General features: G+C 39.6%; 1 protein-coding gene across 1 annotated transcript in view; it reads right to left on the bottom strand.

Annotated features, from left to right (window-relative positions):
• LOC117221499 (discoidin domain-containing receptor 2) overlaps positions 1-26,981 on the bottom strand; it is a 331,317-nt gene that overhangs the window by 80,482 nt on the left and 223,854 nt on the right. The window contains exons 6-7 of the mRNA XM_033472520.2: positions 18,461-18,608; positions 15,992-16,299 (exon numbers count right to left, since the gene is read on the bottom strand). Of these exons, the coding sequence (XP_033328411.1) occupies positions 15,992-16,299; positions 18,461-18,608 (456 nt within the window). The remainder of the gene's footprint in view (positions 1-15,991; positions 16,300-18,460; positions 18,609-26,981) is intronic.

Raw genomic sequence — 26,981 nt, 5'->3', positions numbered from 1 at the left:
TTTATGGTGTAACAATGTCTTTATTGCACGGTATTTAAGAAAGGTCTTTACTGAGGTTTATATTAGGTCTACCGGAAAGTTCTGTCTTCAAAGTTTTTTGAATTGATATATAACACAATTTTCATACATTTGATAATATTTATTGTAGAATATACTTTCCATCGTTACTTATGACTTCTTGCCAGCGTGATAGCAACTTGTAAATGCCATTTTTAAAATTTATTTTTAGAGGCGAAGAACTCAACTAGTGCTTGGTTGACATCAGCTTCAGTTTTGAATTTTTTTCCTGTAAAAAGTTTTGCAAAGAAATCGATCTCGATGAACGTATCAGTGGTTCGTATTTTATTTACAAATTCTGGGTACTATTTATACATAATATATAAATAATACATAATCGACCGGCTTCGACCGTGCAAATGGCTCCAGCAGAACGAAGTCTCAGCCGGTGTCTCGGTGTAGGTGACAAGATAAATCTTGATAAACAAATAAGTATCTTATGATTTATTTATAATTTCTGACTACTTTTTTTTTAAATACCATACGTACTAATAATCGAATACGATCGTGTCGATATCATTTAGCGTGGTATCCCCAGCCCGTCTCATTTCGGTGATTAGAGGCGGAAAGCATTATGCCGGTTGAACAGGGTCGCCCTGTCCCTGTCGGCGGACAGACGTCGAAAGGCTTGGTCCCATCAAGGGGAATTGGAATGAAGGCCGGTGGAAAGAGCATCGGTAAATAAAATCGACGCGGAAGCAACCAAACCGGCGAAGAACCGGTGCATCGCTGCCGGATGCAATCACGGGAATTTATGCACTTTGACGAACTGCCGGGTCAGAGGACGCGGCTCGCTGCCGCGTAGTTATGCGAGCGACGAAAAGTATTTGCACACCGCCGGAAACGTTGCGCGGGATCTTATCAGACATAACCGTGACCCTTCTCGGTCCCGTTTCTTCTCTGGCCCTGCTCGGCTAAGCAAATTGACTCGCAGACGTCTCGGTCGTTACGTTTATTACATTGCCATGCCGAGCATGCGACTGGTATACATACAGGGAAATTACAAAGTGATCTTGTTAGTTATACATGTGAATGCGCACTGTCGAGAGGCTTTCTTTCCACGAGCTTCTTGTGTAGGTGGATCGACAGTGAGCCGACAACGGTAGCGACGGCGTCAAACATGTATACGTAGCGAGTGAAGTGTGTGCGTGTTAAGAATGTGTGTATGAAGAGCGAGGTATGCGTCTGTTGTGAATGCGTGCGCCGTGTGCTGAGCGAAACGGGACAGCGGCCTGACATATGTTTGTACATATGTACGAACGTATGTACATATCGATGTACATATTAATTAAGAAGGAATAAATGAGCGCAGCGTCTCGAACGAGAGAACAAAGACGGAAGAAGGGCGAAGGAAGTCAGCGTCCTGCCTCGAAGCATTATGCTCAGTGTCCCAAAATTATTGTACAAGCGAGAAATGAGGAGTTCCTGAGGTCATTTGAAGTAACTTTTTCCTCAGCGAAAATGCAATCCACGGCTTCGTTTAGAAGTTATTAACGAAAAGCAGTGACCAATGTGAGGCGAGCTCAGCTGGCGCGAGGCGACCGAGCCAATGAGCGGAACTGGGCTTCGTGCGCTGGTTGGCTGGGCCGCATCGCGTCAGCCGTCCTCGATTCTGATTGGTCACTGTTTTTCGTTAATAACTCGTGAACGGTGCCTCGGAGAAAATTTTTGTAAAGGAAGAAGCTGCTTCGAATGATCCGAGGAACCCGCCATTTCCGGATTGCGAGACATTTTTGGGACACCCTGTATTTCTTTCTTTAATCGAAGTATCCGCTTGGAAGACTCGCGGTAGGGAATCCCCAAATTTAAGAAAAGCATTTTGGTCATCATCTAGTAAATTAGTCTCGCTGTCATCTAAAAATATTCAAGTCACTTAGTCCAGTTTTAATTAGAAAATTGCATTTTAAAAGGTGTACGATCAATTTTATGAGTAACTGTATAAAATCTGCAGTCTACCAATGAGCGCTTCAAAGAATGTCAGTTTTGCCAATTTTAAAACTAAACCTACCATAGCGGTCGAAATGATCGGTTTCAATTGTTAGTATCGTAGAGACACTTTCGTAAGAATTAATCGAATAAATTCCTTAAGTTAAGCTTATATTTGAATAAAACGAGCAAGAAGTTTAACCAAGTTCTATATTCTTATACTTGTAAAGTATCGCGCGCCAAGACCGCGCGACGTAAGATGGAGGTACAAATAATCTGATCCGCTATCGAGACCCAAAGTGGGCATAAGTATGCGAACGCCAAGAACGAAAGGGCAAGAGAACATTAAGTAGAAAGGGTCAGGGTGGCAGGCACACAAACGCTGCCAGCGGACTATAAACGACGGTCGATTCTTTGACGTGGCGGTCCCTGCGAAACCGTGATGTCGGTGGTTTCTCAGTGACCTCTTGGTGGTCAGGCTTCGAAACAGAAGCAGCCGAACACCCGATCGTCCTCCGGATTCCCTTCCGCGCGGGCAGATTTTCTATACAGAGTGACCCCGACGCGAGTTCATAAACCGGAACCCTCGCACAATAGCAGCGGCAGAGCTCTCGCCCATGGGCGCATCTTTGATATCCAAATAACATTTTCCCCTTCGACGGAAGCAGCCAGCGAGACAGGCCGGCTACAGGCGATAATACACTGCGATACGAGACTGAGAGCAGCCCTCCTACGCGTTTTGCCGCCGCTGCCAAAAGGGGCGGCTCTTCGGCCACCGGATAAAAAGGAAACGCCGTCTTGAGAGATGAGACGAAATTAGCCACGAGGAGCTGTGAAAGGAGCCGAGAATCGTCAAGTTCGTAATTACTCTTACTTTCGGGACCTTGAAAATGGAATCCCTCCGGTTTTCTTCCCTCTTTTTTTTTCGAAAACTTTTCCCGGGAACAACTAACCCTGGCTGAGAGGATTTAATTAAACGGATTAACATAATCGCTGCAGGAATTTTTCCCGAGTGTTGTTGCAGCTGGACGTGTCCCACGGTTCGTTATATTCTTAGAAGATGTGTCGAGCAAACGAGAAATGTTGTACGATGGAATAATGCAAAATCTGTTTGTGATCAAGCTTTATAGAATGGACTAATGAAAAATGTATTATAATGAAATTCTGGAAAATGTACTCTTGGGAGAGACGAACTATAATTATTTCATTGTGTGAACTCACATTTTCGTTGCTAATTTTATGAAATTTAAAGAAACTCCTATTCCCCTTCCATAACTAACAATTCTATAACTGTTTATTTAGACACGCGAGTGACGGAATTATTTGCTTAAATTTCAAAATTAATTTTCTCGCAAATTTATTTCGTACAACTTTACCATTCAATATTGAGATTTGTAGAAGATGATGCAGTTGTCGACAGGGGTGTGCGGGTACCCGAAATTTCGGGTACCTGAAGCTTGGGTCGGGTTATGTCGGCCCGAACTTTACGAACTTTCGGGATCCGACCCGACCCGACTTTAATTTCGGGTACTCGACTTCATGGATACCCGAATTTTACGAATTTTCGGGATCCGACCCGACCCGACTTCAATTTCGGGTACCCGACTTCATGGATACCCGAACTTTACGAATTTTCGGGATCCGATCCGACCCGACTTCAATTTTAGGTACCTGAACCTTACGAACTTTTGGGATCCAAAGCACACCTCAGATCATCGATCGATCGCAAAGATCGAGACCGCGATTCGAACCCGAATCTTTTGCTTGACGAGCAATTGCTTTAACCATTTCTGCCTTAAAGAATTTCTCTTTGTCCTCATAACATAAACACATCAGAAATTCCGACTCGTACAGATCAAATGAAATACCTCAATTTTATGAAATCTTTGAGGTTGTTAGCCTGGCAGTCATGACGCTAAGTTTGGAAATAAATGAAACAAGTATTGGGTTGGCAACTAAGTAATTGCCGATTTCAGTCCCATTTTTATGATATCCATAACTGTTATATTATAAAATTATTATTATTATTATTATTATTATGTTATATTTTATTAATCAGTTTCACCGTAAATGCATAAAATCCGCAGTCTAGTTGTACGTATTACAAAACCGAAGTACAATTTGATACTTCAAAACGTACAAAAATTAATGAAAACGAACTTAAAACAGCATCAATAAGTCCAACTAGAATTCTTTCGAGACGCAATTCCTAAATTAGTTCTCCGCCATTACAACTATTGGGTTGGCAACTAAGTAATTGCCGATTTCAGTTATACATGTCTCTCACTCCCATTTTTATGATATCCGTAACTGTTATATTATACAATTATTATTATGTTATTTTTTATTATCCGTGAATGTTAGCAACTGGACAAATTGAATGCAGCGGTCAAGGAAAAGCGACCAGAATTGGTCGATCGTAAAGGTGTCATTTTCCAGCAGGACAATGCTAGGCCGCACACGTCTTTGTCCACTCGGCAAAAATTCATGGATATTGCTTGGGAATTGATGTTACACCCACCATATAGCCCTGATCTCGCGCCATCGGATTACCACTTATTTCGATCCCTGGACAACTCCCTTCGTGGTAAAACTTTGAATGACGATGACGCTGTAAAATCTCACTTAACTCAGTTTTTGGCCGAAAAGGATCAGACTTTCTACGAGCGTGGAATTTTCAAGTTGTCGGAGAGACGGCAAAAGGTCATCGAACAAAATGGGAAATACATTACAGATTAAACTTCGTTCCAAGTAAAAACAAATTTTTCATTTCATTGAACAAATCGGCAATTACTTAGTTGCCAATCCAATAAATCGATTTCAACGGTAACGGGCAAGTGAGTTGTTCAAATGGTGACCATAGGTTGGATTGTAATAAAAGATTCTGTTTCGACTTTGTCTCCTCTACAGATACGAAACGATACTATTTTCAAGTCACTTTGCATCGCATCCCTGCATCCGACGTTTCCGATGCTCGAACCCTGTCACTGACCAGGGAAAAAACATTCGTTGCGTTTGTTCGGAGGAAAACCTCTGTGACCGGTGAATCGAAGCGGAAACGCTCTTTTCGCCGATCGTCCGCGCTGTGTTCGTGTTTGCGTTTCGCGGTGAACGCGTTTTCCGTAGCGGCCGACATTTTTTTCGCCCGGTTTCCCGATCCCCGTATTAATTGGCTCGTAAAAAAACGTCGGTTACCTGGCAAACTCGCCGAAATGTCCCGATGATTTTTCGCCACCCACTAAACCCCTCCCGCCCCTGCTTTTATCCCGCGAACAGCGCCGCCGGTCCGCGGGATAAAATGTCGTCAGCTTTATTGTGACCGCGCGAAATCGTTGATACCGAAATTCGGATTCTTCGTATGTTCTCCTGGCAGACGTCGATTGAATAGTTCAATTAAACGGTGTCGTTCGGATAAATGTTCCGATATCAACGCGATTACCGGATACAGGGGTTTCTGAATAAACTTTTAAATCCTTTGAGCGGACGCGATGGCAGAAGTCCATCGTATTTAAAAAAGAAATATTCTGAATCGTCGAAACATCGGTGCGCCATTCTTCTTTGTATTTTTCGAAAATTGTTTAGCGAACAAAAGCGACATTGTATGCAATGTTGTGTCTACGTTGCGTAGTTGTGTGTTCGATCTGTGGTGTCTGCGTTGATGAAGCTATCAGGATAGGTCAGGGTGTTTATGTTTGCGTTTAAGTTCATTATGAAAACAGTAACCCTGCAAGCGTATAACGTTTTGCACGGTCTTAAAAGGTACACAGGCTTCTACGAATTAATAGTGCTCGGGGTGTCTGGCAGAAATAATATACGAAGTACATACTCGCATCGCGTTGAAATTATTCGCACATTATAAATTTAGATTTCAATCGAGACATAAGATCACCGACCGGTGACTATCTGTGGTTTGTAAACAATAGCTCTTAATATGTTATTAGATGTGACTAATATTGTTTCGAAGGAGAAAAATTAACGAATTATATAACTTCCCAGAATCTTTATAATTTAATTAACACATTGCGCGCCGAAAATCACCACTTAAAATTTCCAAAAAATAAAAATAATTTAACTGATGCAGTTGAAACTGGAAATTACGAATTTGTCATAGCGAATGGTATATTAAGCCTTTTGATAATCGTAAAATTGCATCTCTTCGAATATATTATAAGAAAAACGAATTTTTGAAAATTAATAAGAAAATTAGTGTTACCCATATGCAGGGCTGGGGAGAATTTGAAATAATTTCATATAAAATAGTAAACATTGAAATATTTGCATAAGGAGATGCTATTTGTAAATACTGTTTCATTCAATGCTTAAATGAAATACTATTTGGAAATACTATTTCGTGAAATGTTTAAATTGCGATAATACTATTTACTATTTACACTCGGATTAATTTATATTTGATAGTTTATAAATTTAGTTTATTTATATTAATTTATAATAACATTTAGTTTATGCGTAGTGTTTCAATTTCTCGTTTCCCGATATTACCGCCAGGTTATTAATGTTGTACGTTTACATAGATTTCTTGTGTTGTCAATCAGTCAGTCATGTCCTTTGGAAACAGATGTAATATAAAGCTATATCATTATGTACATTAGTCATTCTGTGTTTTAGTAATCCCATTGACGCGTACAATGAGTTCCTCAGAGACGAAGATATTGCTGGTACTAGTTTTACAGATAAGAATAGAAAAAAAGCTCCGTTGATACCAAATACAAAATTCTTTAGTGTTAAACAAGGTGTAACGTATAATAAAACCTCTAATATTACTGCAAAATATTTCATGTGTAACAACGAAATCAAAGTTTATTTAGTTTTCAACATCTAATATTAACATCTCAACGAAATTCATTAAAAGATAGTATATTCGAAAAGTGTGTTCTGTTTAAAACAAACAAGGTAAATCAGTAACTCATATAAATTAATCTTCTGTAATGTTTCCAGTTATTTACACAGAAAATAAACGTCTTACGTTATCGATAATTTCAGTCATTTACAAACAATACAAATGTCTTATGTTATAAAAATCTAAAGGACAAAAATCTCTTATTTGCAATACTATTAGATGTAATACCATTATTCTAAATACTACTCTGTGAAATATATATTACTATTTGATGAAATAGTATTATATTCTTATATTAATTATTATATTAATATTGTAATGAAATACTTATTTCACAGTATGTTCTATTTCCATATGTAACTACACATACGAGATAACAATATATATATATATATATAATTATAATAATATCTATATTATAATAACATTATAATATATAATAATAATAATAATAATAATATTATAATAATTATAAATTATCTATATTATTATAATATATATCTATATTATATATATATATATACATATATCTATGTAAATATTTACATACTATTTACTATTTCATATTTACCATTTTCTCCCAGTCCTGCCCACATGTGACCGACGTGACACTCGGCGTGTTAACAGTAAAACGAACGGCGAGAAAGCAGCGATATCAAATACTTTCCGCAGAGAACACGGTTTCGGTGGTTGTAACGTGGATCGTGCTCTGAGAACTTTGCGAGGACGAATCAAAATGGACTAGAGACCTTTCGCAATAAGCTGATAAGCACTGACAAACATTTCGGCACACTCTCGCGTAGAACGAACCGTTAATGAATAATAATTGCAGTGATTATCGAATTTTCCGGCGGACGTGAGTAAGCGGTCTTTGTTTACCATTGTACCGTATAACGGAGCACAATTCCGCCATATTGATTGGACGTCGAGCTTGCCCCTCCGTTTGAAGCGCGGACGGGGAACGGCCCGGAGAACGCTTTTATCCGAATCAAAATTCGGGGGCTCTCGTTTATGGTACTGTTCAATAATCGTCCATGCATATTTCACCGCACGCGCCAGCAAATCTTTAAATGCACTATACCGCGGAGCAAAACACTCGCGCGAGTTTAAAGCGGATTTGATACGAGCACGCCCGGGATACGGTCGGGTCCGACCGGGGCGGCGTTATTGGCGCTTCAAGCATTCACGTTATCGTGCCCCGACCGCCGTGCCGTTGTTGTTAATATGCCTGCATAAATATTTCCCCTGCTATAAAAGAAAAATAATAACACCCGCTGCGGAAGCCTCTGCTCCCCCGGCGCTTTTACGCTGGCCAGCTACGTCCACGGGGAAAACAAACCTGCCCCTGGAATAATACGTTTTTCGAAATTTTGCTATTGTACTCGGATACCTAGGGCATGTTGGAATACGTGTATTTTTAGGGAATTCTATACTGCTTTCCTGCGCGCGAGTCACTTTCGGTTGAAACGGTTATAAGAAGAGACCGGACAAAATTGAACTCGTTTGCTTTTAAATTTAGTTGTCTTATCGTGAAATTCTGACATTTCCGTGGTTAATCTCGATGCAATTTCTAATGCGATCCGATCGCGTTTAGATAATATAAAAAAAAAGGAAATTCATTTTCGTAGCGAATTAGAGTTTTAATTATCAAATGATTCCCCAGCGAAATTCGATTTGTTGTTTCTCAATTTATTCAAGTAGAAAATTAACACGATGTTTTAAAGTGCACGAGTGTACGAATTAAAAGTGCATTTGTTTCGCAGAGAGAACTTAATTATCAATTTATTCTCAGTTTAAATTGTAGCATTTTTGCAATTTATTCGAAGATAATACAATTTCTAACGCATACGACTATACGACTATGCCAATTCAAAATGTGACTAGATCGTATGAATATTATACAGGCGTTTGAAAGGTCGTATAAAAATTAATTTGTTTCATAGGAAACTTTATTATCGAATTGAAAGGCTCGTGCTTGAATGGAGCCAGTGTTCAGTGAAACTGATGAGATGCAAATTTTGAAAGTTCAGAGGCAGAGCTTTTGAATTAACGAAGACCTTTTAGTATAATCCCGCATTTATCTCTGAAATCAGCCTGTAGGATTAAAACAACCTGTAACGGACTTTTAAAACGCCATTATACGATCAGTCTTTGCAGCCGTTTAATTGGAACCACGGATTTCGTTCAAGTGCAACAAGTTTCAATTTTCCCTAGAAGATTGATCTTCGTACATTTGCAAACTTTTTGTTTATTCTCGACATAGTACAACTTCGCTCGGCAACACTTCGTTAGCATACTAATTCGAAAAAAACGGACGTGTCTATCGAGTGAAACATGCGAGATTACAGCTTTTATTTCTTCCAAATAATTCTGCAATAATTTGCGGGCTCTTTCGCTTAGTTTTAATATGATTTTATTACATCGCAATCCGATAATATAAACAAGATTAAAAAATTTAATGAAACGAAGTGAAATCCAATTATTATATAATTTAGAAAAGCACTATATATATATACTACTATATATATAGTGCTTTTTTATATTATTTATTATATTAATTATTATTATTATTAAATTATTATATAATATAGAAAAGCACTATACATATATAGTGCTTTTTTATATTATATAATAATTGGATTTCACTTCGTTTCATTAAAGTTTTTAATCTTGTTTATATTATTGGATGTTTAATATCTTGTTTATAATATCGGATAAGCACTTTAATGTGAGCTTGTACTATTTGTGCTTTTTCTTTAGAAAAAATGCAATCCGCGGCTATGTTTACGAGTTATTAACGAAAACAATGATCTGGATGAATAACGGGCGAATTCGGCTGGTGCGAGGCGATCGAGCCAATCAGCGAAACTGGGCTTCGTGCATTCGTTGTCTGGGCCGCCACGCGCCAGCCGAGCTCGCTTCTCATTGGTCAGCGTTTTCCGTTAATAACACGTAAACAAACCTATGGATTGCATTTCCGCTAAGGAAAAAGTTACTTCAAATGAAGAATCACCCCTTTCCGGGTGATAACATGATTATGAGACATCCTGTATATTAATTACTGCATCAATTGAGCCGTTTATTGTGAAAGTGGCATAAGTCACTTTGTTTTTAAGTCGATATATTTAACTTTCGAGAAGATTTACTTGTATTTGTTATCTCAGGATACTGATATTTTTCTCAGTATAAATGATTTCGTACAAACATTAAAAAATCACCACTTTTCATTACGGTAAAGTGAAATATATATATAATAATAAAGTAAATATATATATATATAATATAAATAAATATATATATATATAATAACATATTATATAATATGTATATTTCACTTTACCGTAATGAAAAGTGGTGATTTTTTAATGTTTACACGAAATTATTATTATATATATAATCAAAATAAACGGCTCAATTGTTCGACGAAAAATCGGATAAATCCCGTTTAGTTGCACGAGTGTCGTTAAGGTCGAAAAGGCATTAATTCAAAACATTTTCGTGACAGCCGTCGTGTGTCGGCGAAAGCGTTAAAGGTCAAACATCAAACCGATAAATCCGAGAGAGAAGTTCGATCTCTCGATAGTTTTATTCCACGAACGGAAATAATCGTCAGGATGATTTCGCATGGGAGCCGTCCGCTTGTATCGTATCTATATCAACAGTGAAGAGGGTGGCTCGAGGGTGAGGGAAAGGGCGCATTTGCATTACATTATCGAAGCTAGATGTGGACGAGGTGGAAGGGTCGCGGATCGTTGCGAAACGGAAATTATACAAGGGATCGAATTATTGGTCGCCTCTGCGACGAAGAATGTCCCCCGCCCCCCTCTTAACCACCCCCAGATTCCACCCCAATTCGAATAATCCAAGCCTGCGAACTCATTTCCGGCGTCCATCACGCATGGGATTACGAAACGTAACGAATGACACGAAAACTTTCGTAGCTGCGCTCGAACGACCGTAGCGATAGCGTTTTCCTTTTTTCTCCCTGTTCGCCGACCGAGAATTAGATTTGTGGATTTACATTAATTTCGTGGGGGCGCGGGTGTGGCCCGGAAAAAATGGCGACAGGCGAACGGTTTAATATCGTCCGGGGGCCGCGACGCTTTTAATGTGTCGCATGCTTTATCAATTACAGAAACGCGGCTAAAATAAACGAGCTGATGGTTTTTCTTCTTGTTTTGGCTCGCAAATGTACGCCGCCTCAGGGCAAGGTCGAATTAATCCTTCGCGGTTTGGGGTCATGTACGGCTAACGAATCCCGGCGAGCAACCCTCGGCGGACCCAAGCTCCGCTTCTTTGGTCCAAGACTGGTTTTGGTTTAGATAGTTGATTCGGACGCGTCCGAGTTCATAATTTCGTACAGAGGTTTCGGTTTTCGGACGATTGGCGTTACTCATACTTTGCAAAAATGTTCGCTGGAATAAATTGAGTGCGTTCGAAATATATTCAGTGTTTGTTTAATATTTCATGCATTGGAGAAATTTATTGGTATTATATTTATTGTATTATATTATAATATAATAATATAATATAATATAATTTATTATAAATTATAATACAATATAATATAATTTATTATAAATTATAATACAATATAATATAATTTATTATAAATTATAATATAATATAATATAATTTATTGTATTATATTTATCGTATCCAAAGTCTTCCAATAATTTATCTTGACATTTTCGCCGACTAATACTTTATTGGCCAAAAGATAAGAACAATCGTTATCTCATTCGAATTTTATTTGAAATATCATTTATTCTAATCTACATTTTAACTTGTTTTTTCAGTGATGACAATTTTGAATGAATCGCTTTTCAACAACGGTGCTATTGCGTTAGATGCGAAAGTTATGTCCTTGGAATGCATTTGTATTAATCTGCGGTATCCTGATAATTTTCGACTATTGCAACTGATACGTGTTCACATTAGTGTTATGTATTGTGTAGTATCACTAAAGGCTACGTGTTTACAACAACGCGAAATGTACATTTTGTCTTGAAGCAAAATTTAGAATGAATAGTCCTCAGATTGTTATGTAAAATAAAAAATAGTCACAGTTAATTGTAAGAAACATAAGTTGGATGAAGTAGTCTTTCCTCGTTTTCTAAGTTTATGAGAGGGTTGAAGAATGACACAACCTTGACAAGGGAACATCCCCTTATAATACAAAAGATTAACGTCTACAAAATGTTGGCAACCCCGGCTCAGATTAAAGCATATCGAATCCCCGTTGCTAATCCCATCGCACGAACAACAACAACAGACTGGTATCAGAGCTGTTGGCAATCAGTGTTGCAAAACGGCGCCGCGAAGGGTTAATTTCTGGTTTAATAACAAAGATCGTCCGCCGCGATTATTCCTGTTTGGATGCAACGGCACGATCCGATCGGGCCAATAAGCCACGTTCGAAGATATCGAACTGCCGGAATTACCGTTTCAGATTGTATTTATATTCAGCGAGCGTCTGGCTGATAAAGCGTCGAGTAGAATATTCAATCAACTGTGGGGGGGGGGGGGATGCGGAGAGAGGGTGCAGGCAGCAGCAGCAGCCAGCATCCCGCCGGCAAGATGCTGAAGGTGACGGTGAAACGATCCCGAGCAACCGTGGATAGTAAGCCTGTTGATCGACGCTGCTTGCGCATTCCTCGCGAGGACTAAAGGAATAATGTCGCCAATAGCAAGGGTAAACGATTCCCCGCTTTTTGCGTATTTACGTCGGCCATGGGGAGCGAGACGGGTAATTAGATGTGAAAGTCACCCCTTCTCGGATCTCCCTCGGTTCTCCATCTATCTTCATTTCGCCGGCGATTTGCACGCCCGGAGGTACACGGACGTGATTCGATATTCTTCGTTTTTTAGGGGAAAAATGTGACTTCCTCTATTTACTTTAATGTTCAACGTTATTGGGAACTCGAGCTATGTACAGTAATATCTCTCGGAAATGCTCGGAGGTCGGAATTGAAACCGGCAGATCTGAGAATACTAAGTCGCGATTCTTCGAGCCTTGCGGCTCGTTTTCGTAGAAACTCGGGGAAGTCGGCAAACAAAGGCAGCGGCCAGCATTAGGGTGTACATTAACCTATTTGCATCATATGGAAATATGAAAAAAGGCCCATATCATCGAAAAAATTTTATTTTATATTTAAGTGTAAAATTGTATAAAAGTGAAAAAGAATCACTTTTCAGCATTATTTGGTAGAAATTTTGTTCAGTGTGGTAATATCTGAAATGTGGGATGCATATAGACACTTCACAATTTTCACATTAATTCATTTTTTTCTTCCCACTCGAATTCACTATCACTATCATCACTATCGCATCTTGTTTCTCTAATTCGTCTTCTTTTTAGCGGCCTAATTTTTTCTGCACCACAATCAGAAAAACTGCTTTCAGATTTCAGAATTCCATCCATTTCTATTTTTAAGGTTACGTATAAGTTTAGTGACTAACAAATTTCAGTATCTGCACAGCACCGGCGATAGTGATTGCAGAGATAACAAAGAGTGTGTGTAGCAGTTATCAGTATCGGTGCTTGTCTCTGTGATCTTATACTGTGTGTATTTTATTAATTAAATATATGGATTCAATACCGAACGCAGCCGCGTATATATACGCTCCGGTGATAGTGACCAGGAAAATCGAGCGTATATATACGCTTATGATGCAAATGGGTTAATATGAATACAATAATTTCTCCCGGAAATGCCAAATTTCGGGTTGCTGTGAATTTCCTTGTGCTAGTCCTAAGCCTATGTAATATTCGAATAATATTGAATAAAATTAAAATTCGAATCGTGTCATGTGGTCTCTGAATTGTCTTTGAATAGTGGCATGTGGCCCATGAATTGCCTTCGAATCGTGACAAAAAACTAGAAATAAAAAAATTAAGTCATCGTTTTGGCCGTTACCTTTTCTTGCCGACTATTCCGAGTCACTATAATGATGGCCCAGACAACAAGTAAGTCGCGGTGATATAAACAAGGCGGCCGTTTTGTGCATGAATTGCGGGTCGTTCACCTGGGCCGGCGTCGAGCTCGACAGCTGAGCACGACGTTGTGTACAAAAACTAACGTTGCGCGAGCGTTCTTATGCACCGACCCAGGTGACACGAGTAAAACTCTAAAAGAGCGGTTTGAATTTTAGACAGATGTTTTTTTACTCCATTAAAATTTAATGAAGCAATATATTAGGTCTACCGGAAAGTTCTGTCCGTTTTTGAATTGAAATATAACACAATTTTCATACATTTAATAATATTTATTGTAGAATATACTTTCCATCGTTACTTATGACTTCTTGCCAGCGTGATGGCAACTTGTAAATGCCATTTTTAAAAAATGATTTATTTTCAGAGGCGAAGAGCTCAACTAGTGCTTGCTTGACATCAGCTTCAGTTTCGAATTTGTTTTCCTGTAAAAAGTTTTGCAATGAGAGAAACAAGTGATAATCGGAGGGTGCTAGGTCTGGGGAGTATGGTGGATGCGATAGAATTTCCCAGCCTAGCTCTGCGATTTTCCGACGAGTCGCCAAAGCAGCATGTGGTCTGGCATTATCATCGGTAGCCACGTTTTCACGATCGCGTCTCGCTTAATAATGACACGAGACATCTTTGTTTCAGTTTATTTAGGAGAGTACATGTGCGTAAATGCAATGATAAAGAGAGATAGTCATATATGTCTCAAATCAACATGTGCATATGGATTGGAACTTGAAGTGACACTATCGGACAGAACTTTCCGGTAGACCTAATACATCTTAAATATTTATTTCCGTTCTTATATTGTGATATAGAAAAATCAAATGCTTCGATTTGATAGAAATGAATAACATTCATATGTTGTAAATTACATTTGAAATCTTCGTTATGAGACTGATTCGTTATTCTACGCGAAAGGGTTAATACGTCGACTATAATAATAATGTCATGAGACATCTTTGTTTCAGATTATTTAGGAGAGTACATGCGTGTAAATGCAATGATAAAGAGAGATAGTCATATATGTCTCAAATCAACATGTGCATATGGATTGAAACTTGAAGTGACAATATCGGACAGTACTTTCCGGTGGACCTAATATTTAGTATAATCGTGAAGTGTTCGTGACACGAAAATTTTTTAACATTCTATTGATTTTTAGTACTATTAAATTTTGATATGGGAAAATATTGGAAAGGGACATATTGTCTATGCACGTACCTGTTGCGACGTACATTATTTTTATAGAACACGTAACGGGCTTACGGCTCGTACATTTCTTAACGTACCATTGATTTTTAATTCAACTCTATATAGAAAAATATTGGACAGCGACACGGGCGTGTTGCGATATACTTTATTTATAGTAAACAGGTGACGTGCTAATGGCTCGAACATCTTTTAATCTTCTATCGATTTTCAATTCTACTGAATTTTTATACGACGTATTAATAGAATGGGACAAAGACATTTGTTTTTAGCGGAAACGTAACTCTTATAACGCGCGCATTCTATTTATTTTTCAATTCTCCGAAACTTCAACGTGGCGAAATACGGATTTATTGAAAGGGAAGGTACGAGTAATTAGACCCTCTATGTACTCGGTAAAACCGTAACTTCTAATTGAATTAAGTCTTTCGTCGTTTACGATGTTGTACAGCATAGCGAAAACTTCAAATTGAATTTAACAAGTATAAATATCATTCTATCCACGCAAGGCGAAAGCAAACACAACTCTGCGCTTATGAATATTTAACTTTTCCAGCAAGCATACATGAAGCATACACGTAATCTTGCTGGCATAGTCGCGAAATAAATTATGAGGCGGTAGTTTATAATAAACTTACATTTTCTAATTTATACGTACACGAATAACAACCTTAAAATAAATGCAACACCGTATTAAATGTTGATCAGACATTTGGACCGGCAGGGACCCGATCGTAATTCGAGACCTTCCTCGATCGATCTGAAATTTACGTTTCACCTGGGCAATATTTCCGGCCGCTTTAAGAGGAATCGTTCGGCCGTTGGTTATTTTATGGAGTCGCAGATCGAACCCCTTGAATGTTCAGACCATCGGCAATAAAGTGTCGAGTGGAAAAAGAGCTAGAGTTTCTATATCGAGATCAAAGATAAATCAACGGGCAATCGTTACTAACCTGAACATCTTTGGTGAACTGGTTGTTGCAGTAGATGTGGATGGCCGAGAATTCTCTGACCTTGTCGAACTCGAACTTGATCTCGACCGGCTGTGTACGGGTGTCGTTCCTCCAGCCGACCCAACCCTGCGTGCGATCGTTATCGTAATATCCCAGTTTGAAGTTGTCGGGCCCCGTTTTGCCGTCCGTCAGCTGGCCCAGGCCACGGCGCAACTCCCCGTCCCATACCCCGTCGTAGGTGACGTCGAAGAATTCCCATCCATTACCCCTTTTATCGCCCTGCGGCATCGAGTAGGATACCACCCCATCTAAGGCAAAAAGGTCAAGGTGTAAAGTCGGTGCCCGGTGGTTGATGGCCCACCTTTTAATGACTCGCGTAAAAGCCGGGGCTTTTGTCAGCGGACATTGTTACGATCGCTTCGAAGGGACTTCGATTCGTCGCGAAACGCCTACTCTGGGAGAAGATAGAAATCGTCAACTGTAAAACTTCTCCGCTTTTATTGGCAATTTCATTGACAGGAGCATTGCGAGTACATTGTTCAGATAATTGTGAAATGCAAGATTCGTATTTCGCACTTATGTGAAATAATCTTACTCGTTTAACCTTTTAGGTACGGCTGAATTCTGCGCGAGGCTATTTCTCTGGACGGTAGAGTCTGATGTGTACTGTAAACAGTCTGATACTGTATATACAGGGTGTCCCAAAAATGTCTCGCAATCCGAAAGTGGCGGGTTCCTCAGGCCATTTGAAGCAACTTTTTCCTTTACAAAAATTTTCTCCGAGGTACCGTTAACGAGTTATTAACGAAAAACAGTGACCAATGAGAGGCGAGCTCGGCTGGCGCGAGGCGATCGAGCCAATGAGCAGAACTAGGCTTCGCGCGCTGCTTGGCTGGGCCGCCTCGCGTCAGCCGTACTTGATTCTTATTGGTCACTGTTTTTCGTTAATAACTCGTTAACGGTGCCTCGGAGAACATTTTTGTAAAGGAAGAAGTTGCTTCGAATGATCCGAGGAACCCGCCATTTTCGGATTGCAAGACATTTTTGGGACACCCTGTAGACTGTTGTAAATCGATGCGAAGACAAAAGAAGTGTGAAACAATGCATATGAAGACGATTATTTGGTTCAAACGATGACCGAGTGAGCTACTAGAGCAAGCCACTATAATGGCGCGTCGTCCAGAGTGATGACATCCGCGAAAGCCACTATAGTGGCGTATCGTTCTGAAAGATGATATCCGCGGAAGCCACTATAGTGGCGCGTCGTGCCTAAAAGGTTAATTGAAATGCGTTAAAACGGCACTTTACACGGTATACAGTAAGACCCCGCTTAACGCTGCTCTTCTTATCGCTGTTTCAGTATTACGCGGTAGTATTGGGGTTCCCCTAAATCGTACACTGTATTGTGCAAATGAAACGGCCACGCACCAACCAAAAGCGGTGCACTATATGAGCCGTTTATTTTGAAATTGGCATAAGTCACTTTTTTTTTTATATAAAAAGATATCGTTCAATTGTAATTAGTGTTACCATTGACTCAATTTTTTTGAAAAAGTGACTTATGCCACTTTCACAATATATATATAAGATGCGTTCATACTGTGACTGCGACTTCGGGGAATACAGTTGGAACCTTTATCCTGGACAAACTAACAAAAGAGTGTTGGAAATATATATATATATATATATATATATATATAAATAAATAAATATATAAAAAAATATATAAATATAATATATATTTTTATATTTGTTATATATATAACAAAAGAGCGTTGGAAATATATATATATATATGTTAGTCTGTCCAGAATAAAGGTTCCAACTGTATTCCCCGAAGTCGCAGTCACAGTACGAACGCATCTTTCCCGCGTTCACTGATCCCCATTACATATTTACATATGTACGTGTTAGGTTGCCTCGTTTAACGCTGTTTCGTTTAGCGCTCGAACTTATTGGAACGTATCCCCCGCGTTAAGCGTGGTCTTACTGTGTATTATAAAACAAAAAAATACATTTAACTCGTTGGACGATTTTCTTAGTATGAAACTAGTTTTAAATGCATCTCTGGTTCGTCAAGAATTTCTCATATATTTTTACAAGAATTTGATACCGGTCGTAACGAACATGGAAGCTTCATAACATCGAATCAAGTTAGAGCAGCAAGGTACACAGTTGGCTCTTTGGCAGACGGCTGAGTTAGCATGAAATTCACAACGGTTTGTATTTCCAGAGGCCGCCGCGCGCGTAAACACGATCGAAGTGTGTAACGCAGCCGCGCAACCATCCGTTCGGCTAAACGTTTAATTCGATGTTAATCCGTCAAAGGAAGAAAGGGATAATTGTGCAAGCAAGATTCCGAAAAGCAAATTTGCGCACGCGGCCACGGCATAAGGGTTAATGGACAGTCCGGCGAGTATTCTAAGCGGTGGCAAGTTCTACGAAAATTGGAGAGTGCAAACAGCTTACCGCTCCAGTAACATCCGTAGAGCTCGACCCGCATGCAAACCGTCCGCGTGTGATGGCTGTAGGGCAGAAAACGGATCTTGCTCGCCCACAGAGGCGGCTCCAGCTCGTGCTTGGACTCCAAATACGTGTTCGTGTTACCCTGTATTACCTGGAACCGTGGAAACGGTGGTTAAAGACCAGGACAATTCCGGTCTTCGGGCTACCCTTTGAGTTTTGCTGTAACCCCCGACCACCCCACCCCATCCCCCGCTCGGGAAAACATTGATTTCTTTATTCCCCTACAACGGTCGGCACACACTCCCGCCATTCGGAGCCAGTGGGACACCTATTGTCAGAGACACTTCAGCTTTGCTTGACTTTATCGAACCGTCGAGAACTTACACTCGGCCGAACGAATATAGCGAATTCGCAATTCAATCGAACCACGCACCTGGACCGATCCCGTCGGATTTCCACCATCGAATTCAGGATCTATCAATTAGTAACGATGTGCAAAATGTTCGCCAGAGGGAATATCTCGAATGACAAATTGCGTAGAGTGTGTGGGTTTTATGAGAACATTAATTTTCTTAAGTTCCTTAACGCTGGATTTACGAAGCATAAAAAACAGCTGTTCTATATTAGTTTATGAAAGTAACAATAAGACGTTTATTCTATGTATATATACATTTATTTATTACTTTTAATAAGACATTTATTTGTAACAAATGTTATCGTAACATTTGCCGTTAGTAATATATAAATTGAATAAATGACTCGTAAATGTAGCTTTACGATATGAATAATCGCGAATTAAAAAATTAGTGACCCGTCATTTTGACGGGTTCCGTTAATCTAGTGTTAATAAAAATAGCGAGCAATTCCTTCGGTTATCTAGAAGGATTCTTTTGATACTATTTCAAGATTTCTTTGTTAAACGAATATTTTTCATATGTAATCTACTCAGTCTAATGCAATCCACATACTACACAATAGGATTATCTTATGATTACAGTAGTTCACGATTAAATTTCTCTATTTCCACGCTTATATTATTAATAGAATTATATAAATATAAATAGATCAATTATTAATGAATCTATTTATAATTATAATAAAATCTATATTATAAAGAATCTATCTATAGATACATAATTATAAACAGAAGTATAAATACCAAATTGTTTCTCATTTCCATAGAAACTGTAATTACCGTAATTATTATACTATAAGGTAAATCAGTAATCTAGCACAAGTCGAAGTAATTTTAGTAACAGTTTCGCAAGAATCTTGTTGCAGTAAATTCTCCCTAATTGACGCTCAGATTGTACACAAAAATGGACAATTTGAGAAGAGGAGACACGATTATTCGAGCCTCGCGACTCGTCTTTATAGTTACCGATTGTCAACAACTATAAAAATTCTTATTTATTATAAATAATAATATAATTAATAATATATATTAATTATATATTATATATATATAATTAATAATATAAATAATAATATAATTATTACAAATTCTTATTTCTATAAAAATTCTTTATTCTTCTTGCGACTCGTTTTTATAATTACCGATTGTCAACAACTATAAAAATTCTTATTTATTATAAATAATAATATAATTATTATAAATTCTTATTTCTATAAAAATTCTTTATTCTTCTTGCGACTCGTTTTTATAATTACCGATTGTCAACAACTATAAAAACGAGTCACGAGACTGAAATAATTGTATCTTCTCTTCCCGAATTGTCCATTTTTGTGCGCAATCTCAACACGAATTAGGATGAATTTATTGTCATAATTCACAAATTCTTCGACGACGTCAGCTAATTTGTACCTTCTCTCTGATATAATTGAAACGCGCCGAACCCAACCAGCCGTCCAGAAGCGAAGAAACTCGCAGAGCATTTGTTCCTTTGAGACTGTCTAAACGTTCTCCGGCGCTGTTCAAACATTTACCATTCGCCTCCTTTGACTCAACGGGTAATCCGGTTGACGCGATCAAAAGTGCAACGGCCGGTCGAATGCCGGTGTATCGATCGGTCCACAAAGCAAAAACCGCAGAGCATTTGGATCGGTCCCTTTGCCGGGACGCGACCTTTCAACGCGTCGCGTCCGTCGTCGACGGGAAAAAAAACCCGTAATCGGCATTCGCGTCAAGGTCATCCTTTCGCAACGCGCCGGAATATCCCGTCAAAGCAGCTCCCGTCGCGCTCGACGACATTTATATCGCCGTGGAAGTCGCGTTTCTACGCCTCGGCACATACTGGAATACCAGCGTCTGGCTTCGGACATTCCGTCACAGGACGGACATCGCGTTCCACCGCATCAGACTGGGGGCTAAGGGCTAATTTCATCCCACATTCCACCACGTTAGGTATGACGAGGGGGTGAGAGATCCGGAGACGCGATGGTCGGAGGGAGAGGATGCACAGGCACGAAGGCGGATCGAGCAACAATGAGGGACAGAGACAGAGGAATGACCGTGATGGGGTTGGGTTAAACGTCCATCGCCCGCATTCTCTGATCCTCGTCCGGGAGGCGACCATATTCCGCAATCTCTCTCTCTCTCTCTCTCTCTCTCTCTCTCTCTCTCTCTCTCTCTCTCTCTCTCCGTCTCTCCCTCTCTCTCTCTCTCTATTCCACGTCCGTCTATCTCTATCCCTCGATTCTCCACCACGTTTCCGCCTCTCTGTCTTCTTGGAGCGCGATGCAATATTGATTTCACGTTGTGGGTTTATGAATAAAATAAGCGGTTTATCTGACTTTGGCACGGGGTGGACGGCGCGCAGAAAGCCGAAGGTGGAAAAGGGGTGCACGGTCCCAAGAGATCACGCGAGCTGGCGTTGCCCATTGCGAGCAGATAACCAGGCATAGTGGCCCCCCTGTACAAGTCCACGTACATACGTATATACGGACAGGTTTCCGTCTGGTACCGGTGCCGGTCCGTGTGCGTGGGTGTGCCGGCTATCAGGTTGTTGTGTGCGGCGCAGCATGCAACACAGTTGCGTGACAGAGCATTTTGCGGCGGGCACGACACATTCAGCGCACGTTTCCTACCCCAACGTACACGTTCCGTATCATCGGTCGGCCTCTATCTCTTTACGGCGCGGCCGAGCATCGACTTCGACTACTGTTGCCGCTCTATTCCCACGGTGGCCAGCCATTCCTTTGCTACACCCGCGCGCAGCGTCGCTTCTTTCGATTCGTCTGCCTCGACCGCGCCGGCTTGCCTGCCTGCCTGCCTGCCTTTTGCCTGGCTTCCTCTTCGATTGTTTATGCGAACGGATACTTGCGGGCAAACCGTTTTTGCTTCCGGTTCGTAGGAGATTCCAGGGCCGGGGGCAGTCGATCGGGCACGTTTGAGGCAAAGGACAGAGATTTTAATGAAACTTTTGGCTTAACGGGGAACTAGTATCGGCTTTTCAATGTTACGTTGCACCTTTCTGGATGAACGCTTTGTTTGTTCCGTTTTCAAATTTTGATCACAGTGTATATTCTGTTACATGAATTATTAAGAGTCTTGAATCATTAAGATCGCTTCCTAGAAGATGTCTGTAATTATTTTCTGTAGTTTGCTGTCGCGTCGGGGATTACTGGACATTTTTCGAAAATATGATAGATTCTTGGCTTCGATGGAAAATCGTCAATTCATTTTCGAAGCTTTCATCAGATGGGAAATCAGATGGGACAATGTCCGATGAGGAAGCTGGATGAAGAAAATTCCCTATTCCAACGCTAATGACGTTGTTTTAGTCCAGGAAGCTATACAGGGTGTTCCACAATTATATTAACAGCCGAAAATGTGGGGTAGCTGAGGTCATTTGAAGTAACTTTTTCCTTTGCGAAAATGCTATTTGCGGCTTTGTTTACGAGTTATTAACGGAAAACACTGGCCAATGAGAGGTGACGGTGCTAGAGAGAGAGAGAGTCCTTCCCGGATTTTTTTTACTACATAACAGTGATATTTTCAAGAAAAACGCTGTTCACCTTTACTTTAGAACGTCTGAAGAATATTTACTAATTTTTCGGACCCGAAATAATATGAAGTTTAACCGTGACAGCCGTTTTAATTTTCTGGTGTGCATGACACCTTATGTGTACCATATGAAATTTTTATGCAAGGTGTACAGTGAAGATTAACTGCTTTTCTAACAGTAAAAACTATGATAAAATGTTGTTGTTGGAGGATGCTGTAGACAAATTTTTTAGATTATGCAAAAAAACAAAACTTATTTGCGATCTGATAAATTTAAGCATAGCGTTAGCTACGTCACCGATTGTAACTAATTAAACACGTTACGATTAAGGTTAAATATTCTTGCAAGAATGTTTTATCTGAATCATCTTTCGTCATTTTTCAATAAGAAGATTACGTCTATCGCGAGCTTACGAAGCAGTTTAAAATACTGACGAGGTGATAAACAAAAATCTTTATAACGTTTTATCGAATCATTCTCTCGAAGAAAAGTTATTTCTTCTGCTGCAGAATCAAAATTGTTTCCACTTGCGAACAAAGGACGCATTCTCGGATCCTCTGTTTTAATGATCATCAATTCGATCACATTTTACCTAGTGGCAGTGACGCTTTCGCATCTCACGTTTAAACCACTCGAAGGCAAACCTAAACGTTCTAAATTTCGTATATGAACCGTTTATTCTGGAAGTGGCATAAGTCACTTTTTTCTTTTTTTTTTTAAATGAAAAGATACCGTTCAATTGTAATTAGTGTTACCATTAACTCGATTTCTTCGAAAAAGTGACTTATGCCACTTTCAAAATAAACGGCTCACATAACTCGATACACCGACTGAACATCGTTTTTTTAGCGTAAATAAATAATTAAGGTTATCAATGTTTAAACCTAACCCTTGGGCCGATTGGTCCACCCTCGACCCAGACCGACCGCCACGCAGGTCATCGTTTCCGCCGAGAAACTGCCGCTTGGAAAACCCAACCCAAGGTGAACCCTTACCTCCTGGTCGGCGTGTACCTTACTGAACCCCGACTGGCAACCCACCCCTACGTCTGGGGTCGATTCTTTCTCATTTCGGGCACCCTGGGACCAGCGCCGGTAGCACGTTACGCCATCAACGCCGCCACACTTTGCACTGGCGTAGGAACACACGTTTGTTCCCCGAGAATTTAATGAGATTGCAAAGCGCGCACAGAATTTAATTTCTCGGAATGGATCTCTTAAATCCATCGCATGCTGGGAACGATTCCTCCGAGCCTCTGCTCACGCTTTCCATCAACCTTGGCGTAAAGTCCTGAATTGCGAGGTTCCTTTTCTTTTTCGGCGGTGGACTTCGTGGGAGGAGATTGATACTTTGTTCGTCACCGGGAAATCAAATATGACGACTGGATATTTTTTAAGGAGCCGGATAGAAACTTATTTCTCCGATAATTCTGATAAATAATGATTTATATAAATATATAAATAATATAAATAATGGTGATAATATAAGCAATGATCTCTGATAAAAATAATTCTGAAAATAATGTACTGAAAATAATGTACTATTAAATTCTTTCAATTTCTGTAATGTTTTCAATTTTATCTACTCGTTTCTTTTATAAATGTATAACATTTAATAATAACAAATGTATTGAATTTCCGTATGGATGCGCTACTCTCCTTGGGGATGAAATTTCTCCTTGTTCGTCACCGGGAAATCAAATATGACGACTGGATATTTTTGAAGGAGCCGAATAGAAACTTATTTCTCCGATGATTCTGATAAATAATGATTTATACAAATATATAAATAATATAAATAATGGTGATAATATAAGTAATGATCTCTGATTAATAATTCTGAAAATAATGTACTGAAGATAATGTACTATTAAAGTCTTTCAATTTTTCTGTAATGTTTTAAATTTCATCTACTCGTTTCTTTCATAAATGTATAACATCTAGTAATAACAAATGTATTGAATTTCCGTATGGATGCGCTACTCTCCATCCCTCGGGGATGAAATTTCTCCTTCGAACAAGAGAGAACACGTTTTAAAAATGTAAATTTCAAAGATTTCTTGAAAGAATAGATCAGAAAATATCGGCTATTTTATAATATATAAACGCAATTCTATAAAATTCGTTTAACATCTTTCTCAATTCTGAGATAATTTAAAACTGAGATAATTGATAGATCGCAACCAGGTGCATCGTGTGGCTACAGCAAAAATGAAAGCAACAGCGATAAAAACTTAAGGAACTGCGACAGAGAAGTTCGGGGCAATAAATAATTAATTGCAACGCGCACGGTAGACGACAGCCCCGAAATAAGAAACTTTCGTTTCAGGCAAGGTAATTTGCAACATTTTGTACGGAATTTCGCACGCCATATAAATAGGGAGGAAACAATTGCGTTTACGACGTGACGACCGACGCCACTGAACGGATGCACGCCATTCTTCGAAGTATAGAGGGATATTAGTTTTCATTACCCCAGCCGTGAGACCTTCGAAACGCTAGACGACCTTGCAATTCTACCTGCCGCACACTCACACATACCCACGCATACCGTAGGACCGTCGCGCGTGCCCTTCTAATGCAATTTCCTGTTACTTTTACTTTCCCCCTCGGCTGCAGGAACGCGTGCGTGCCAACATGCGTACGCCCTAGTGCATGCGCACGGGGGTCAAGTGTTAAGCGCCGAGCAATTATCGCTGATATCGATCTGCGTTATTGTTCGAGGTTTCCTACGGTTCACGGTCGAACCCGAGCGCCCCGTGTAATTTGTAATTTTTAACACCGGCCCCCGTTCTCGCGCCCCCAGAAGTTTCGTTTCCGAAACTTGTTTCTGGTGATCACGACTAATCTGTCGCTCCGATCGGTCGCGTGACTTTTTACTCTTTTTATTGAGTGGCAGCAACTCGCGCACACTCGATTAGGCGACCGGGCTCGCAAGCAGATAAAAAGAAAAACAATGATTTCTTAGATGCAACCGATTGCATACGATTAACCCTAATACGCTGCCCAGAAATGGCTGCTCTAAAGATCCTGGGATAATGCTTCATCCATTTTTCTCCAAGCACCCGCAAATTCTGGCACATTCGTAATCTCGCGATTCGATGCAGTTTATTTAACACTTGCACGACCGCGCTAGAAAGCTCAGAAATTTTCATAAAATTGAAATATTTCATTCGATTAAACAAAAATTATGAAGCAAACTTATATGGCATCGATTACTTCTTCAGCATTCGTACCTCTTGCAAATCTTAATCAAATTGAGCAATCATTTTTAATTTGTCATTAATCATCCGTTCGGTCGTCAACCGACTGAATTTAAAGCGGGGAGATCTCCTCGTTCGGTTGGCTAAGTGTTAATCTAACGAACGAAGAGAATTCTACTGTTTCAGAGTAGCTGCGAGTATAAAAAACGCATCCGTTTCATATGAAATCAACCACTGTCTTGTTAACGTTTCGACAGAATCCGGAGCTTATTATTTGGCTAATGAGTTTTCTCGAAATGAATGCGGGGATTCCAATTTGGCAGTCTGGTTCGTAATGAAATGAGGCAGCAAACAAGCAATAGAAGAAAGGAACACCGAAGTATTGAAGTACAATTTCAATTGGTTTATAAGTCGTACATGAATCGTGAAACATTCATGCAAGTACATATTTATGAAAGTAATTCTTGCCTTATGCAAAACGCAGCGCGTCATTTACATTCGTTATCAATTTCAGCGAGGTCGAGTTATAATTGATCGTTAAATTGGTTAAATTTTCGAAAATCTGAGGAATTGAGAACTCAAAAAAAATATATATATACATACATATCGACTTATGTTAGCCCACTTGTAATAAATTTCACTTGGAATGCTTCGATGTTGGAACGAGCGGTTCTTGCTGACTCGTTCAGCACGTCGGATCGGATTAGGCAAACATTGTTCCAACATTCTCGGAAAGAAGGGAACGCCGAAGTATCGAAGCACTATTTCAATTGGTCTATAAGTCGTACATGAATCTTGAAACATTCATGCAAGTACATATTTATGAAAGTAATTCTTGCCTTATGCAAAACGCAGCGCGTCATTTACATTCGTTATCAATTTCATCGAGGTCGAGTTATAATTGATCGTTAAATTGGTTAAATTTCCGAAAATCTGAGGAATTGAGAACTCAAAAAATATATATATATATACATACATATCGACTTACGTTAGCCCACTTGTAATAAATTTCACTTGGAATGCTTCGATGTTGGAACGAGCGGTTCTTGCTGACTCGTCCAGCACGTCGGATCGGATTAGGCAAACATTGTTCCAACATTCTCGGAAAGAAAGGAACGCCGAAGTATCGAAGCACTATTTCAATTGGTCTAGAAGTCGTACATGAATCTTGAAACATTCATGCAAGTACATATTTATGAAAGTAATTCTTGCCTTATAATCAACATAATTACATTAACGTATATCAATGATAACTTTGTTTAAAGTTGCGTGGGGCCACTGCCAAACACCATAATCAGGTCAGGGCTTTAAAAAAAAGTTATTCACGGAGTACGATTAAGTATATCGAAATCGA

This window comes from Megalopta genalis, chromosome 1 (assembly GCF_051020955.1).
Source record: "Megalopta genalis isolate 19385.01 chromosome 1, iyMegGena1_principal, whole genome shotgun sequence".
Lineage (NCBI taxonomy): Eukaryota > Metazoa > Arthropoda > Insecta > Hymenoptera > Halictidae > Megalopta > Megalopta genalis.
This window is presented reverse-complemented; position numbering and strand designations above follow the sequence as displayed.